The 14460-nt window shown below is 43.7% G+C and overlaps 1 protein-coding gene across 1 annotated transcript; it reads right to left on the reverse strand.

The window, feature by feature from the left end:
• Nucleotides 1-338: 338 nt before the first annotated feature.
• On the reverse strand, nucleotides 339-5366 carry npffl (neuropeptide FF-amide peptide precursor like). Its single transcript, XM_048523684.2, has 3 exons — nucleotides 5113-5366; nucleotides 3245-3369; nucleotides 339-712 (listed from the first exon to the last, which is right to left on the reverse strand). Exons 1-3 carry the CDS (start codon nucleotides 5260-5262, stop codon nucleotides 583-585), a joined length of 405 nt encoding a protein of 134 aa, XP_048379641.1. The 5' UTR covers nucleotides 5263-5366; the 3' UTR covers nucleotides 339-582.
• Between the last annotated feature and the right edge of the window lie 9094 nt (nucleotides 5367-14460).

The following is a 14460-nucleotide window of genomic DNA, read 5'->3' on the forward strand; positions in this document are numbered from 1 at the left end:
CACATTGGATTGCATGTCTATTCCACTTTGCAACTGGTCAAAATCAGGGATTACGATTTAGGCCTGGGTTATGGTGATCTCAATGAAAAATGAAAGATCCAAAGTAACTTAATAAACCTTGCATTTGATTAAGAAAATTATGCTTTTAAAAGCCCAAAACTGCAACATTTTGTCAACGACCTATCACTGGTGCACAAACCTGTGTCTGAATGCAGACATGCCTGAGTATGTTTCCTAAAATGGCAAAGTAGCAATTCCCACATTAAAAAGATACAATTGTAAGAGTTCACAAAGATTTCCTTATAGAGTTCAAAATAAAATTGACAATCTGGATAATAATATTGGTTAAATATTTGCTTTAATTATTCGTAAAGTAAGTTTTACAAATGAATGAATTCATTTAAGAAAACTGTTTTGAGTTTGTTGATGGACTAAAATATTTTGTTCTTGAATTAAAGGGGTAGCTCTTTCAAGCCAATGTAACAAAAAGCCTTGTTCTGTTGGCAGGTCTTAAACAATGGTCATGATTGAGAATGGGGATACTTTTTATGGAACACTGCCGTCAGCTTCATTTCAGAGCTGTTATTTCTTCTTTCCAAAACGTTGTGGAACTGCCATGCTCCAGAACTGAGGCGGGATGACATCCCAACCTCTGGAACGTATCCGACCTTCAGTGCTGTAGTCTGAGGATGCTTGGGCATCGCGGCCAAATCTGAAACAAAGTCAGTTGCAGGAAGAACTGAATAAGTTTAGAACAGAATCCATGATATCATCAAGTACTGTGATCTTAACAACAACAACAACTTGCATTTGTAAACCACCCCACAGTTTGACAGAGTCACGCAAGGAGTTATTAGGACTATTGACCCAACGTTGGTCACTAGTATGGACTCTCAGGAGCGGCTTACAGAGAGAAGAGATGACAGGAGGGAATTCCACAGTTTAGGGCCCCAGGCAGCTGGTGATACGGCCGCTGATGGTGGAATCAGGCGATGCGTAAGAGGATGGAACTGGAGGAGCACAGAGATCTCAGAGGGTTATGAGGCTGAGTTCAAGTGCACTGGCTTTCTCCCAGAACTCAGAGTACAGGGGCAGCATTGCAGCTTTCAACAGAGTGACAAAACATTCAACAGCCCTTTTGGTTGATAATATTTAGGCAGCCTCTCCAATCCTGCACTTGCTCTCGCAGTCCCAGCTCTGTCCCTATCCATGTTTCTCTCTCTTATTCATTCCTATTTCCAGTTGTGTATGTTCGATGGTTACAGAGTCATACAGCATGGAAACAGACCCTTTGGTCCAACCAGTCCATGCCGACCATAATGCCAAACTAAACTAGTCCCACTTGCCTGCTCCTGGCCCGATCCCTCCAAACCTTTCCCTATTCATGTACTTATCCAAATATCTTTTAAACATTGTCATTGTGCCCACATCCACCACTTCCTCTGGAAGTTCATTCCACACACAAACCACTCTTTGCGTAAAAGAATTGCCCCTCATGTCTTTTTAAAGTCTCTGTCCTCTCACCTTAAAATCCCACATTTAGATTATAACAGTATAAAAATCTCATCGTACCATATAATACATTACAAATACAAGCACTGTGTGTAACAAGTGTTTTATTAACACTTTGAAGAAGACCAGCATTACCTCTAGATAGTTTACTTCCACATAACCTTTCCTGCCCTTGTCACCCCTCCTGCAAGTTCTTCCAAACACGAGACAGTTACCCACCTTGCATCACATTCCCAGCTTATCCCCTGGGCCCACCTTCAGCCACTTTTGTCAGCCAAGTTGTGCTCAGTCAACATTTCCAGTAGCTTGGAAAGTCTCTACAGATCACTTCCCCTCCCACCTTCTGTGAACTCCAGTTTGAGAACCACTGGCTTTCCCCTCCTCTGTCTGTCCCTTTGCCTGGCTTCTTTCTCTACTAGAGGAGCTAGAAGCCTGCGACTGTGTTGTTTGCAATGGGCACCAGCAGAACGTGCCTCTCCTTTCAATGTTTAAGTGCCCAGTTAACCTTTTATTAAGAAAGGCTTTTCTAGAGTTGTTTCAGTGGAGACTTTTATTTTTCAGCCCAGCAGCCTAATCGCTGTGCCTAGGCTTCTAACTTCCCTAATTGACCTGTGTTTCTTGCACTGATCCAGGAGGATGGAAGAAAATGGGAAATGACTCTCCTTCTCTTCTAACCTTTTCTCTGGCCCTTTCCTGAAGACATTAATTGTATTATATATTGTCTTCTTATGCAGAAGTGAGGCTAGGTAGTGTAGTCCATTGTGAATTTGCATGGACCATTGCGTCATCACATTTGGAAATCTGAAACAAACACAGAGAATGCTGGCAGCATCTGTCAAGAAAGAAACAGAGTTAACGTTTCAAGTTCATTATGACTCTAGGGAGACATTTGCAATTACACAGTCAGTCAGCTGTGAAAGTGCACTGCTTGATGCTTGCTTGTTGATCTCTAGAGTTGCTTCGAAATTCTTTGGTCTCTAACCTTACCACAGGATTTCTCTCCTGAAAGTTTGTCTCCTACTCTCTCTCTTTCCTCCCGTTTAAAGTCTTGCTGTCTTTAAAACAACGCAAAATTTACAAAAATAGTAATTACTGCTCCAAGAAAGTGAGGAAATCAGCTCCAGCACTAAAAAATCACTCAGGCAAAAAATGGAGTGGTACTTACATCCACAAACCTCTCCCATCCACCATTTTGGATTTTATTTTGCACACAGAGGGTGGTGCGCGTATGGAACGAGCTGCCAGAGGAGGTGGTGGAGGCTGGTACAATTACAACATTTAAAAGGCATCTGGATGAGTACATGAATAGGAAGGGTTTAGAGGGAAATGAGACTAGGTCTCATTGGAATGTCTGGTCGGCATGGACAAGTTCCACTGAAGGGTCTGTGTCTATGCTGCATGACTTTATGACTCCTGTTCAGTACTCGTTTGAAGTTCTAAAGAAGAGTCATACCAGATTCTAAATGTTAACTCTATTTCTTTCTCCACAGATGTTGCGTGACCTGCTGAGTTTCTCCAGTATTCTCCACATTTGTTTCAGAGCTTTAGCAACTGCAGTATTTCGCTTTTATTCTTTATTGCCAGTGTGTTTATCAGCTGTTTGGAACTTTGAGCTGAATGGAATAACAAGCTGCAGTCAAAAATCACACCATTAAACACAGCACCAATCTTTCATCCCAACCTCTTACCACTGCCTGAACCCCAATCTAGGGGCCACCAGGGAGAAACCTACCTCTGCGGCTGGAAGGCGAAGGAAGGACTTCTGCCAAACTTTCCGGGCACATGCATGATAGAGTTGATCAGTGAGCTCATTGTGTGGTCGTCTGCCAGCCTCCTCGCATTGTCCCTTTCCCCGTCCTGTCAAGGGGCCAGATTTGAGCAATTACCAGTCACAGCAGAACGGATACAAGGTTGAAAATGGCAACATTCTCGACACATGCATTTGACATCAACATTGAAAAAGCTCACAAGGAGGATCGTGCTCTTTATCTTAATGTCTTTTTAATCAGAACAAACAAATTAAATTATTCAAAGCTAAACTGTATTGCGTCTGAGTGAAGATGATGATGCCTTTTCAGTAGATATTCTGGTGAAATGGATATGCAGAAATTGCTGACACACTGCACATATCAATGCAAATTCTACTTAGAACCGTCTGATCAAACTGCTGCAATTTGCTTCTGCACTTCAAATGTTTAGGGGCATAAGGAGTATGTATCTATTGTACCATGACTACCTGGAATGTGCTCAAATTTGGGGCAGCACGATAGCACAGCGGTTAGCACTGCTGCCTCACAGCGCCAGGGACCCGGGTTTGATTCCAGCCTCGGGCGACTGTCTGTGTGGAGTTTGCATGTTCTCCCCGTGTATGCGTGGGTTTCCTCCCACAGTCCAAAGATGTGCAGGTTGGGGTGGATTAGCCATTATAAATTGCCCGTAGTGTTCAGGGATGTGTAGCTTAGGTGGGTTACAGGAGGATGGGTCTGGGTGGGATGCTCTGAGGTTCAGTGTGGGCCTGTTTCCACACTGTAGGCCTGTTTCCACACTGTAGGGAGGCTACAAATCTATAAACATTACAGAGACACCTGGACATTGCTATAGTGTGATAATCATATACAGCAAGAAACATATGGAGTCCTGGAAGTTACTTGTCTATTTATCACACTTGTCCAAACCATTATGTGGTGTAGGCAGCTGCAAGACAATTTTGAAATGTTTCTGAAAGATGAATGATGTTGACTATTGTGAACATCAGGAAGCAGAAATGTTGCTTTACTTTTGGCATAGATTGCACTCACATAGACCACAGGGAAAAGCTGGTCTATAGCCTTCCGGAGTAGATATACTGCCCAACACACCACTGGGGCCCATGAACCTGTGGGAAAGTGGGCTGTGTTGGGTAAACTGTTTGCCACGTATGTTTGAGAAGGACTTCAAGCCAGGCAGCCCTGCTGAAGGTAACTTAGGAACATAGTAGGCCCTTGAGCCTGGTCCACTAGTTACTGGAGAGCACCTCTGCTGTAAAATGGACCAAGTTAGTCAGGCAAGGGTAGGTGGGCCTTAGCTAGAGCTGACACACTCCCTCAGAGTCCAGACTGAGAGGGTGGGGAGGGATGCTGCAGGCAAAGGCAATGCTGTAGCATGACCTCAAAGTACACCCCACTCAACACATCACAAAAAGCAGTTTACAGCCAATTAAGTGATAACACAGTATAGAGTTGGAGGAGCACAGCAGGTCTGGCAGCATCTGTAGAGAGAAATCAGAGTTAATGTCCTGAGGAAGGGTCACGAGACCCAAACATTAACTCTGATTTCTCTCGACAGACGCTGCCAGACCTGCTGTGTTCCTCCAGCTCCACACTATGTTGTCTCTGACGCCAACATCTGCAGTTCTTGATATCTGAGGCCAATTAAGAATTTGTTTATAGTTGCAATGGAAACTTAGCAAGATCCCACAAACAATGATCACCAGATGGTCTGATCAACGTTCATTGGTAATGATATCCCGCAGAATTGGAGACTCGAGGCCAGACAGCAACGAGGTACACAGTCCGAGCATCAGCAACATGGAAACGTTTACATATAGGTTAAGAGTCTTACCACAGCCGCCAGAATTCGAGCGGGGAGCCCGTCCTTCTCGTCTGCTCGGTAGATGGCGTCGAACTGTCCCTCAGCAGTGCAAGTAGCTGTTTGCAAGGAGCCCAGCACAAGGCAGTACGCTAGGAGCACTGACAATTTCCTGTTCAGCATTGTGGACACCTAGCTGCTCAGGAAGAGGTGTGCTATGGCCGTACAGCTTCTGCAACATGCCTTTTTAAAACCATATCTGAAGCCCTCAGGGGCATGTCTGCAAATGGAGCAGGCAATAAAGCAGAGGCGATGCAAAACAAGAGGAAAGCCACTTGCAGTATTTACGCAAGTGATTTAAACGCCAAGAGAGGGTGAGACCCTGCAAATTCGTTGCCATTAAGCGATTTAGAGCAGTTTAACCGGCACGCTGGGAGTGCTGTTAAGTGTTGCAGGGCAGGGACTGGGACTTCTCGAGACACATTTCTATGGCGTCCAGGATTCATTCGGTGTGTTATTAGCAGAATAAATCTCACAAAGTGGTCCCCGAGCCACTTAGAATCAACTGAAGTTAATCTGCTGTCGCGTAGGAAACTAAATAATACAAACTAACGCAAGCCTTTAATGCAGTTTTTCAATCGGCAATTCTGAATTATTCATCGTAATTGACCCCCGAATAAAAACAGGGCTTTTTTCCCAGCTTCCAAATAATAATAGGCATTATTATATGAAAGTACTTGGTATTCACAATGGGCACATTTCTCACTATTTCCCTGTGCCTGAAGCTGTTGGCAGTCCAATGATCCTTTTCTTACTCATTCTGTTTGACCAACTATTACTTTGTGGGGAAGGATTTGAACACTGGGAGAAAAGCAGTTGCCTACCGACAGGAGCCTGCAGTAATTCTCAGTCAATCCGATCAGACATGTTTTGACACATACAAAAACAAAAGTTGCTGGAAAAACTCAGCAGGTCTGGCAGCATCTGTGCAGGAGAAAACAGAGTTAATGTTTCGGGTCCAGTGACCTTTCCTCAGAAAACTCAGTTTTCTCCTTCACAGATGCTGCCAGACCTGCTGAGCTTTTCCAGCAACTTCTGTTTTTGTTCCTGATTTACAGTATTCGCAGTTCTTTTGGTTTTTATGTTTTGACAGATACTTAGCTAATTCTCTACTTCATAGTCTTTCACAGGGTGCGGCTATCACTACCATTTATTGCCCATCCCTAGTTGCTCCTTGAGAAGATAGTGCTGAGCTGCCTTCTTGAACCACTGCAGTCCTAGGGGTGTAGATAGACCCACAATACCCTAATAGAGGGGTTTCCAGGATTTTGACCCAGCAACAGTGAATGAATGGCCAATATTTTGCCAAGTCAGGATGGTGAGTGTCTTGGAGGGGAACTTGCAGATGATAGTGTTCCCATGTATCTGCTTCCCTTATCCTTCTAGATGGAAGTGGTTGTGGGTTTGGAAGGTGCTGTCTAAGGACTTTTGGTGAATTTCAGCAGCACATATTGTACATCGTACACACCGTTGCTATTGAGCGTCGGTGGTGGAGGGAGTGAATGCTTGTAGATGTGGTGCCAATTCATTGGACTGCTTTGTCCTGGATGGTGTTGAGCTTCTTGAGTGTTGTTGGGGCTGCACCCATCCAGGCAAGTGGGGATTATTCCATCACACTCTTAAGAGACATTGAGTCTACAGCACAGGAGCAGACCCTTCAGTCCATCCAGTCCATGCCAACCATAATTGCAAATTAAACTAGTCCCACCTGCCTGCGTTTGGCTCGTATCCCTCCAAACCTTTCCTATTCGTGTATTTATCTAAATGTCTTTTAAAAGCTGTAACTGTACCCACATCCACCACTTCCTCTGGAAGTTCATTCCACACATGAACCACTCTCTCTGTATATAAAAAAAAATTGCCCCTCGTGTCTTTTCAAAATCTTTCTCCACTCACTTTAAAAATATGCCCCCTAGTCTTGAAATACCCCACCCTAGGGAAAAGATACCTGTCATTCACCTCACATATACCCCTCATGATTTTATAAACTTATATAAGGTTACCCCTCAACCTCCTACGCTTCAGTGAACAAAGTCCCAGCCTCGCCTTATAACTCAAACTCTCTATTCCTGGTAACATCCTGGTAAATCTCTTCTGACTTGTGCCTTGTAGATGGTGGATATGCTTTGGGAAGTCCAGAGGTGAGCTATTTGCCTGAGAATTCTAAGCTACTCACCGGATCCCTTAGCCACAGTGCTCTGGAACCCTATAGGAGTTTTCTTTCTTAAACAAAAAGTAGCCCCCATTACTGACGACCCAGCACCTCTCAACAACCAAGTAGCCCTAGACTTCTACTGTCCACACTGATCAATCAGGCTCTTCTTCTGACCTATTCTCTGAATCATTGGTTGGCTATAAATTGGACCCCCTTGATTTCAAATGTCCCTAAACACTGCAAAGCTTCTCTGATTGACACAAAGGAAGCAGAATCTGCATCAACTGTGTATCAGTTGGCAGCATCCTTGCTAGTGAATCAAGAAGGATCCAGGTTCAAGTCCCACTGCAGGACATGCGCACAAAATTCAAAGCTGACACTCCAGATGGAGGGCCACACAGTTGGAGGCACCATCTTTCAGGTGAGATGTTAAACCAAGGCCTCAGCTTCCTGCTCAGGTGATGTAAATGATCCAGTGACCCAGGGGAATTCACCCAGGGTCCTGACCAATAATGGTTCCTCAGCTGTCTTCACTGAGAGAGATTATCTAGTTGTCATCTCCTTTCTGATCGTGTGAACTTTCTATGTGAAAATTGGCTGCTGTGTTTCTTCAGTGACAACAGAGACCATGCTTTAAAAGTACTTCATTGGCTGTAAAGCACTTTGAGATGTTCAAGTGTTGTGAACGGCGCTATAGAAATGTAAATTTTTCTTTTTAGAATCAGGATTCATAATTTGAATGTAACCTTTTCCTGTAAATTATTCCAACTCATCCTAAAAAGAAGCAGAATCTGTTAACAAAAAAGAAATGTGGATCATATCAGAACCAATGAATTCCACTGAGTTCTGGATGTGAGTTTGCTCGCTGAGCTGGAAGGTTAGTTTTCAGACATTTCGTCACCATTCTAGGTAACCTCATCAGTGAGCCTCCGATGAATCTTACCCAGACAAGGTCTGCTCAGATCACCATGTGGTGGGGCTCTGCTTCTTGGCTAATTGTCCGGTCATGGCCTTCCTCTGGCTCTTGGGTGTGGCTTCATCAGAGGCTCACTGATGATGTTACTTAGAATGGTGACGGAACGTCTGAAAACTAACCTTCCAGCTCAGCGAGCAAACTCACGTCCAGAACCTCAACCTGAGCTACAAATCTTCTCAAAGCTCGCTAATTCCACTGAGTCCTGATGCCCAACAAACCTCCCATGTAAAAAGGAAATGAGTAAGTTAATCTCTGATTTGTGTAATCTTACATTGTGCACTATGTCAGAAATAAGACAGTTTTATGACATATATTTTGCTTCAAGCTCCTAATTAGATTTTTGTTGCAAAGCAAAGTCTCAGATGTTGCCCTCTGAGGACTAGTTGATATAGTTCAGAACTTTTTCTGTTGGCAAACACTAAAACAAAATCTTTCAGCTAACAAAATGTTCTTAACTCAGGCAGGCACTGACTGTCCTGAGAGAATTTGATATAGAATCCCTATAGTGCAGAAAGAGGCTGTTCAGCCCATCAAGTCTACATTGACCCTTTAAAGAGCATCCCACCCAAATCCGGTCCCTCTATCCTATCCCCATAGGCCTGCATTAATGACTAATCTACCTGCATATCCCTGGACACTATGAGCAATATGGCATGGTCAATCCACCTAACTTGCACATCTTTGGACTGTAGGAGGAAACCAGAGCACCCAGAGGAATCCCACGCAGTCATGGGGAGAATGTGCAAACTCCACACAGACAATCACCCAAGGTTGGAATCAAACCCAGGTCCCTGACACTGTGAGGCAGCAGTACAAACCACTGAACCACCATGCTGCCCTAACTATGGACAAATCAAAATGTAGACAATCCTAAAGCAGTTGTGTTGTAAGCATTGTAATTGATATATATTTTAATATCGTTTATTTTGGAATTTTTAATTCTGAACTGGTGGCATGTGGGTTTCTATGTGACTGAAGGGTGTGAGATTAATTTGTGGGTATTTCTATCACCATGGTGATTTTTGTTTAGAAACAATCTGAGAGAGACAGTTCAGGAAGACTAATAGGAATTTATTTACATTGGGAGGTTATCCAATGAACAAAGAACCATTGCTACCAGAGAAATTCGTCCATAATTTTCAGAATCATCACTTAACACTGGATAGAGACTGTAGGGATAGGGTTTAATGAACAAGCAGATGAACCTCTGAGATGCGCTGGTTTTTCTTGTGCCCTCAAGAGCCATCTGATCAAGACTCTGCTAGAAGGTTGGATCACTCTGGAGCATAGAGTCATAGAGCTGTACAGCATGGAAACAGACCCTTCAGTCCAACTCATCCATGCCGACTAGATATCCGAAATTAATCCAGTCCCAGCAGAGGGGTCTGCAGCCAAAACATCATGTATATATTGTTCATAAAGACTTTTTGAAGAAACATTTTCATATCTGGCTTGAATGTATCTAAAGCACACTAAAACATGATGATATTGATGGAGACACCAATCTAGAGATGGCGCTTTTCTGAGTATTTGCAGAACCACAAAGCAAGGCTGAGGGACCGAGAGGCAAAAATCCTCAGAATCCTTTCTGAGTGCTGTAAGTTGAAGAGTTACCCCAGATAATCCACTAAATCTTTGGCCAACCTGCCTTGTATTCTGGACTGCCAGCTCTCATGTTCTGTTTTCTTTAGACTCCAAAAAAAAGTCAGAGTTAATTGTGATGGACCCAAATCACTATTTTATTTCAAATAAGCTTGTCCTTCAATGTGCCACAATCTCAATAATTGACCAACCTATACAATGTATTAATGAAGGAGCCTGCTGATTCCCCTGGCTTCTGGTGCATTTAATAACAAGTTTCCTCTCGGACCTAAAACAGACATAAAAAGCTGCTAGGACTGACATAACTCACAATGGGGCCCATTGTCTATACAGAAAAAGTAATAACCTAAGTGCTGACGATGCTTGGAATGGAGACCTGGGACTGTTCTATACAAGTCGAGTTGGTAACCCTAACCCCAACTCTCATCTATACCTGAATAACTTCATAGAATCACTACAGTGTAGAAGCAGGTCATTCAGCCCATCAAGGCCACTGACCCTCTGAAGGGCATCCCACCCAGACCCACCTTCTAATCCTGCAATTTCCATGGCTAATCCACCTCGTTTACACATCCCTGGACTGTATGGGCAATTTAGCTTGGCAAATCCACCTATTCGGCTCATCTTTGGACCGTGGAAGGAAAACGGAGCACCCTGAAGCAACCCACACAGAGATGGGGAATGTGGGAAGTTGTTGGCGGATAGGATCAGGGTAAAAGACCTGAGAAGTTGTTGGCGGATAGGATCAGGGTAAACCCTAAGGCTTTCTATAGGTATTTAAGGAATAAAAGAATGACGAAAGTAAGATTAGGCCCAATCAAGGATAGTAGTGGTAAGTTGTGTGTGGAGTCAGAGGAGATAGGGGAAGCGCTAAATGAATATTTTTCAACAGTATTCACTCTAGAAAATGACAATGTTGTTGAGGAGAATACTGAGATACAGGCTACTAGACTAGGTGGGATTGAGGTTCACAAGGAAGAAGTTTTTGAAATCCTACAGAGGGTGAAGATAGATAAGTCCCCTGGGCCGGATGGGATTTATCCTAGGATCCTCTGGGAAGCCAGGGACGAGATTGCCGAGCCTTTGGCATTGGTCTTTAACTCGTCGTTGTCTCCAGGAATAGTGCCAGACGACTGGAGGATAGCAAATGTGGTTCCCCTGTTCAAGAAGGGGAGTAGAGACAACACTGGTAATTATAGACCAGTGAGCCTTACCTCAGTTGTTGGTAAAGTGTTGGAAAAGGTTATAAGGGATAGGATTTATAATCATCTAGAAAAGAATAAATTGATTAGGGATAGCCAGCACGGTTTTGTGAACGGAAGGTCGTGCCTCACAAACCTTATTGAGTTCTTTGAGAAGGTGACCAAACAGGTAGATGAGAGTAAACCGGTTGATGTGGTGTACATGGATTTCAGCAAGGCGTTCGATAAGGTTCCCCACAATAGGCTATTGTGCAAAATGTGGAGGAATGGAATTGTGGGAGATATAGCAGTTTGGATCGGAAATTGGCTTGCTGAAAGAAGACAGAGGGTGGTAGTTGATGGGAAATGTTCATCCTGGAGTCCAGTTACTAGTGGTGTACCGCAAGGGTCGGTGTTGGGTCCACTGCTGTTTGTCATTTTTACAAATGACCTGGATGAGGGCGTAGAAGGATGGGTTAGTAAATTTGCAGACGACACAAAGGTCGGTGGAGTTGTGGATAGTGACGAAGGATGCTGCAGGTTGCAGAGAGACATAGATAAGCTGCAGAGCTGGGCTGAGAGGTGGCAAATGGAGTTTAATGCAGACAAGTGTGAGGTGATGCACTTTGGTAGGAGTAACCGGAAGGCAAAGTACTGGGCTAATGGTAAGATTCTTAGTAGTGTAGATGAGCAGAGAGATCTCGGTGTCCATGTACACAGATCCTTGAAAGTTGCCACCCATGTTGACAGGGCTGTTAAGAAGGCATACAGTGTTTTAGCTTTTATTAATAGAGGGATCGAGTTCCGGAACCAAGAGGTTATGCTGCAGCTGTACAAAACTCTGGTGTGGCCACACTTGGAGTATTGTGTACAGTTCTGGTCACCGCATTATAAAAAGGATGTGGAAGCTTTGGAAAGGGTGCAGAGGAGATTTACTAGGATGTTGCCTGGTATGGAGGAAAGGTCTTACGAGGAAAGACTGAGGGACTTGAGGCTGTTTTCATTAGAGAGAAGAAGGTTGAGAGGTGACTTAATTGAAACATATAAAATAATCAGAGGGTTAGATAGGGTGGATAGGGAGAGCCTTTTTCCTAGGATGGAGACGGCGAGCACGAGGGGGCATAGCTTTAAATTGAGGGGTGATAGATATAGGACAGATGTCAGAGGTAGTTTCTTTACTCAGAGAGGAGTAAGGGAATGGAACGCTTTGCCTGCAACAGTAGTAGATTCGCCAACTTTAGGTAAATTTAAGTCGTCATTGGATAAGCATATGGACATACATGGAATAGTGTAGGTTAGATGGGCTTCAGATTGGTATGCCAAGTCGGCACAACATCGAGAGCCGAAGGACCTGTACTGTGCTGTTATGTTCTATGTGCAAACTCTACACAGACAGTTGCCTGAGGCCTGGATAGAACTCCTGGATTGGGTCCCTGGTGCTGTGAGGCAGCAGTGCTAACCACTAAGTCACTGTGCCACCAAAGTCACCTGACGAAGGAGCAGCACTCTGAAAGCTTGTTATTTCAAATAAACCTGTTGGACCATAATCTGATCTTGTGTGATTTCTGATCTTGTCCACCCCAGTCTGACACCAGCACCTCCACATCACAGATCCTTTAACAGCGTCGAAGGGCTGCAGTAGGGATGGGATGCACTTTGCTGGTGCGGACATGGCTGCCACATCAGAGTATGGACCCATTTGGGGTAAGTCTTCAACTTAAAGTAGTTGGGAAGGATTCTGAAGATTTTTGCCTCACAGTTCTTCAGCCTTGCTTTGCAGTTCTGCAGATTTGCAGAAAAGTGCCATCTTCTCTCGATTGGTGTCCTCACCGATATCAACATGTTTTAGTGTGCTTGAGATAAGTTCAGGCCAGATCTCAAAATGTTTCTTCAAACAGTATTTATGAACATGATGATTTAGCAGCAGACCTCTCTGCTCTAGTGTTGATCTAATCTTATAGCAGAGTCTCGATCACACAACTATAGACGTGACAAGAACAATCAGCATATCTCAGATGTTCATCTGCTTATTCATGAAACCCTATCCCTACAGTCTCTATCCAGAACTGACTGGTGATTCTAAAAACTACAGAACAATCTCTCTTATAGTAGTGGTTCTTTGTCATTGCTGGGGTTGGGTGGGGTGTCCGAGAGAGGGAGACATGGCCTCAAACTTTGAGGGAGCAATTGGTGGATGGTCCTGCTTCATGTTCAGGTGGAGTCAGGGGACCTTTCTGTGCCATTGTGCTGTGCACATTCAGCATGTGGAAACATCAATTGTAGTATCCTTTTGTCAATCACTGTAGTCATATTTAATGTAAACAGAATGCACTTTATTCCATCAGCATAACGCAGTCATAAGCCATATTCAGGCTGCTTTCTTAATGTTTTTAATATAAGGCCGTATTTTTAATTTGTAGCAGTTTGACAAGTTTTGCTTGTTTCAATTGTAAGATTTGCTCAACGTTGACAGCTCAGCTCTGGAGTTGCTGAAGCTAATATTTCACACAACTTTGCCAAATATTTTTTCCCAGGCATGTAATACAAGATTATATGCTGCTTCATCCTTAACCCTAAATGTAACACAAAAAAAGGTATGCTGATAATCTGAAATAACACGGTGTGAAGCTGGATGAACGCAGCAGGCCAAGCAGCATCAGAGGAGCAGGAAAGTTTGATGTTTCGGGTCGAGACCCTTCTTCACAAATGGGTTTCGCTGTGGGGTTAAAATTGTTACAGAGATAGTAGGAACTGCTGATGCTGGAGAATCTGTGACAACAAGGTGTAGGGCTGGATGAACACAGCAGGCCAAGCAGCATCAGAGGAGCAGGAAAGTTTGACGTTTCGGATCGAGACTTCCCGGCTCCTCTGCTGCTGCTTGGCCTGCTGTGTTCATCCAGCCCTACACCTTGTTGTCACAGATTCTCCAGCATCAGCAGTTCCTACTGTGTCTATGCTGATAATTTGCCTGGGATACCGTCTGTGATTTTGATTTGACTGAAGTCTACCATTAATTTTCAGGAATAATCAAAATTAGGCACGAATTTCGCACAAAACTGGTTTAGAGACAAAAAGGCAAAATATAAGCCCTGCAATTGTTGAAAATCTGAACTGCGAAGAGAAATGTTGGAAATAACAGGTCGGGCAGCATCTTTATAGAGAAAAAAGTTTTCCTGGTTAATGACCTTTGAAAAGTTAATTATTGCGTCTCTCTTCACAAAGTCTGAAATTGGCAAGTGTTTCCGTCATATATTTCTTCTGATTTCAGATTGAAATACATGAATTGTCTTGAATAAAACACCTTTTAAATTGTACTTCTCGGTGTGCACCGGTTAAACATTACCCTGAAAACTTGATGAGACGACGCTTCCAGACCGAAAGGTGCCGCTGTAGGAGGAGATGCCGAT

The sequence above is a fragment of the Stegostoma tigrinum genome, chromosome X (genome assembly GCF_030684315.1).
Source record: "Stegostoma tigrinum isolate sSteTig4 chromosome X, sSteTig4.hap1, whole genome shotgun sequence".
Classification (NCBI taxonomy): domain Eukaryota; kingdom Metazoa; phylum Chordata; class Chondrichthyes; order Orectolobiformes; family Stegostomatidae; genus Stegostoma; species Stegostoma tigrinum.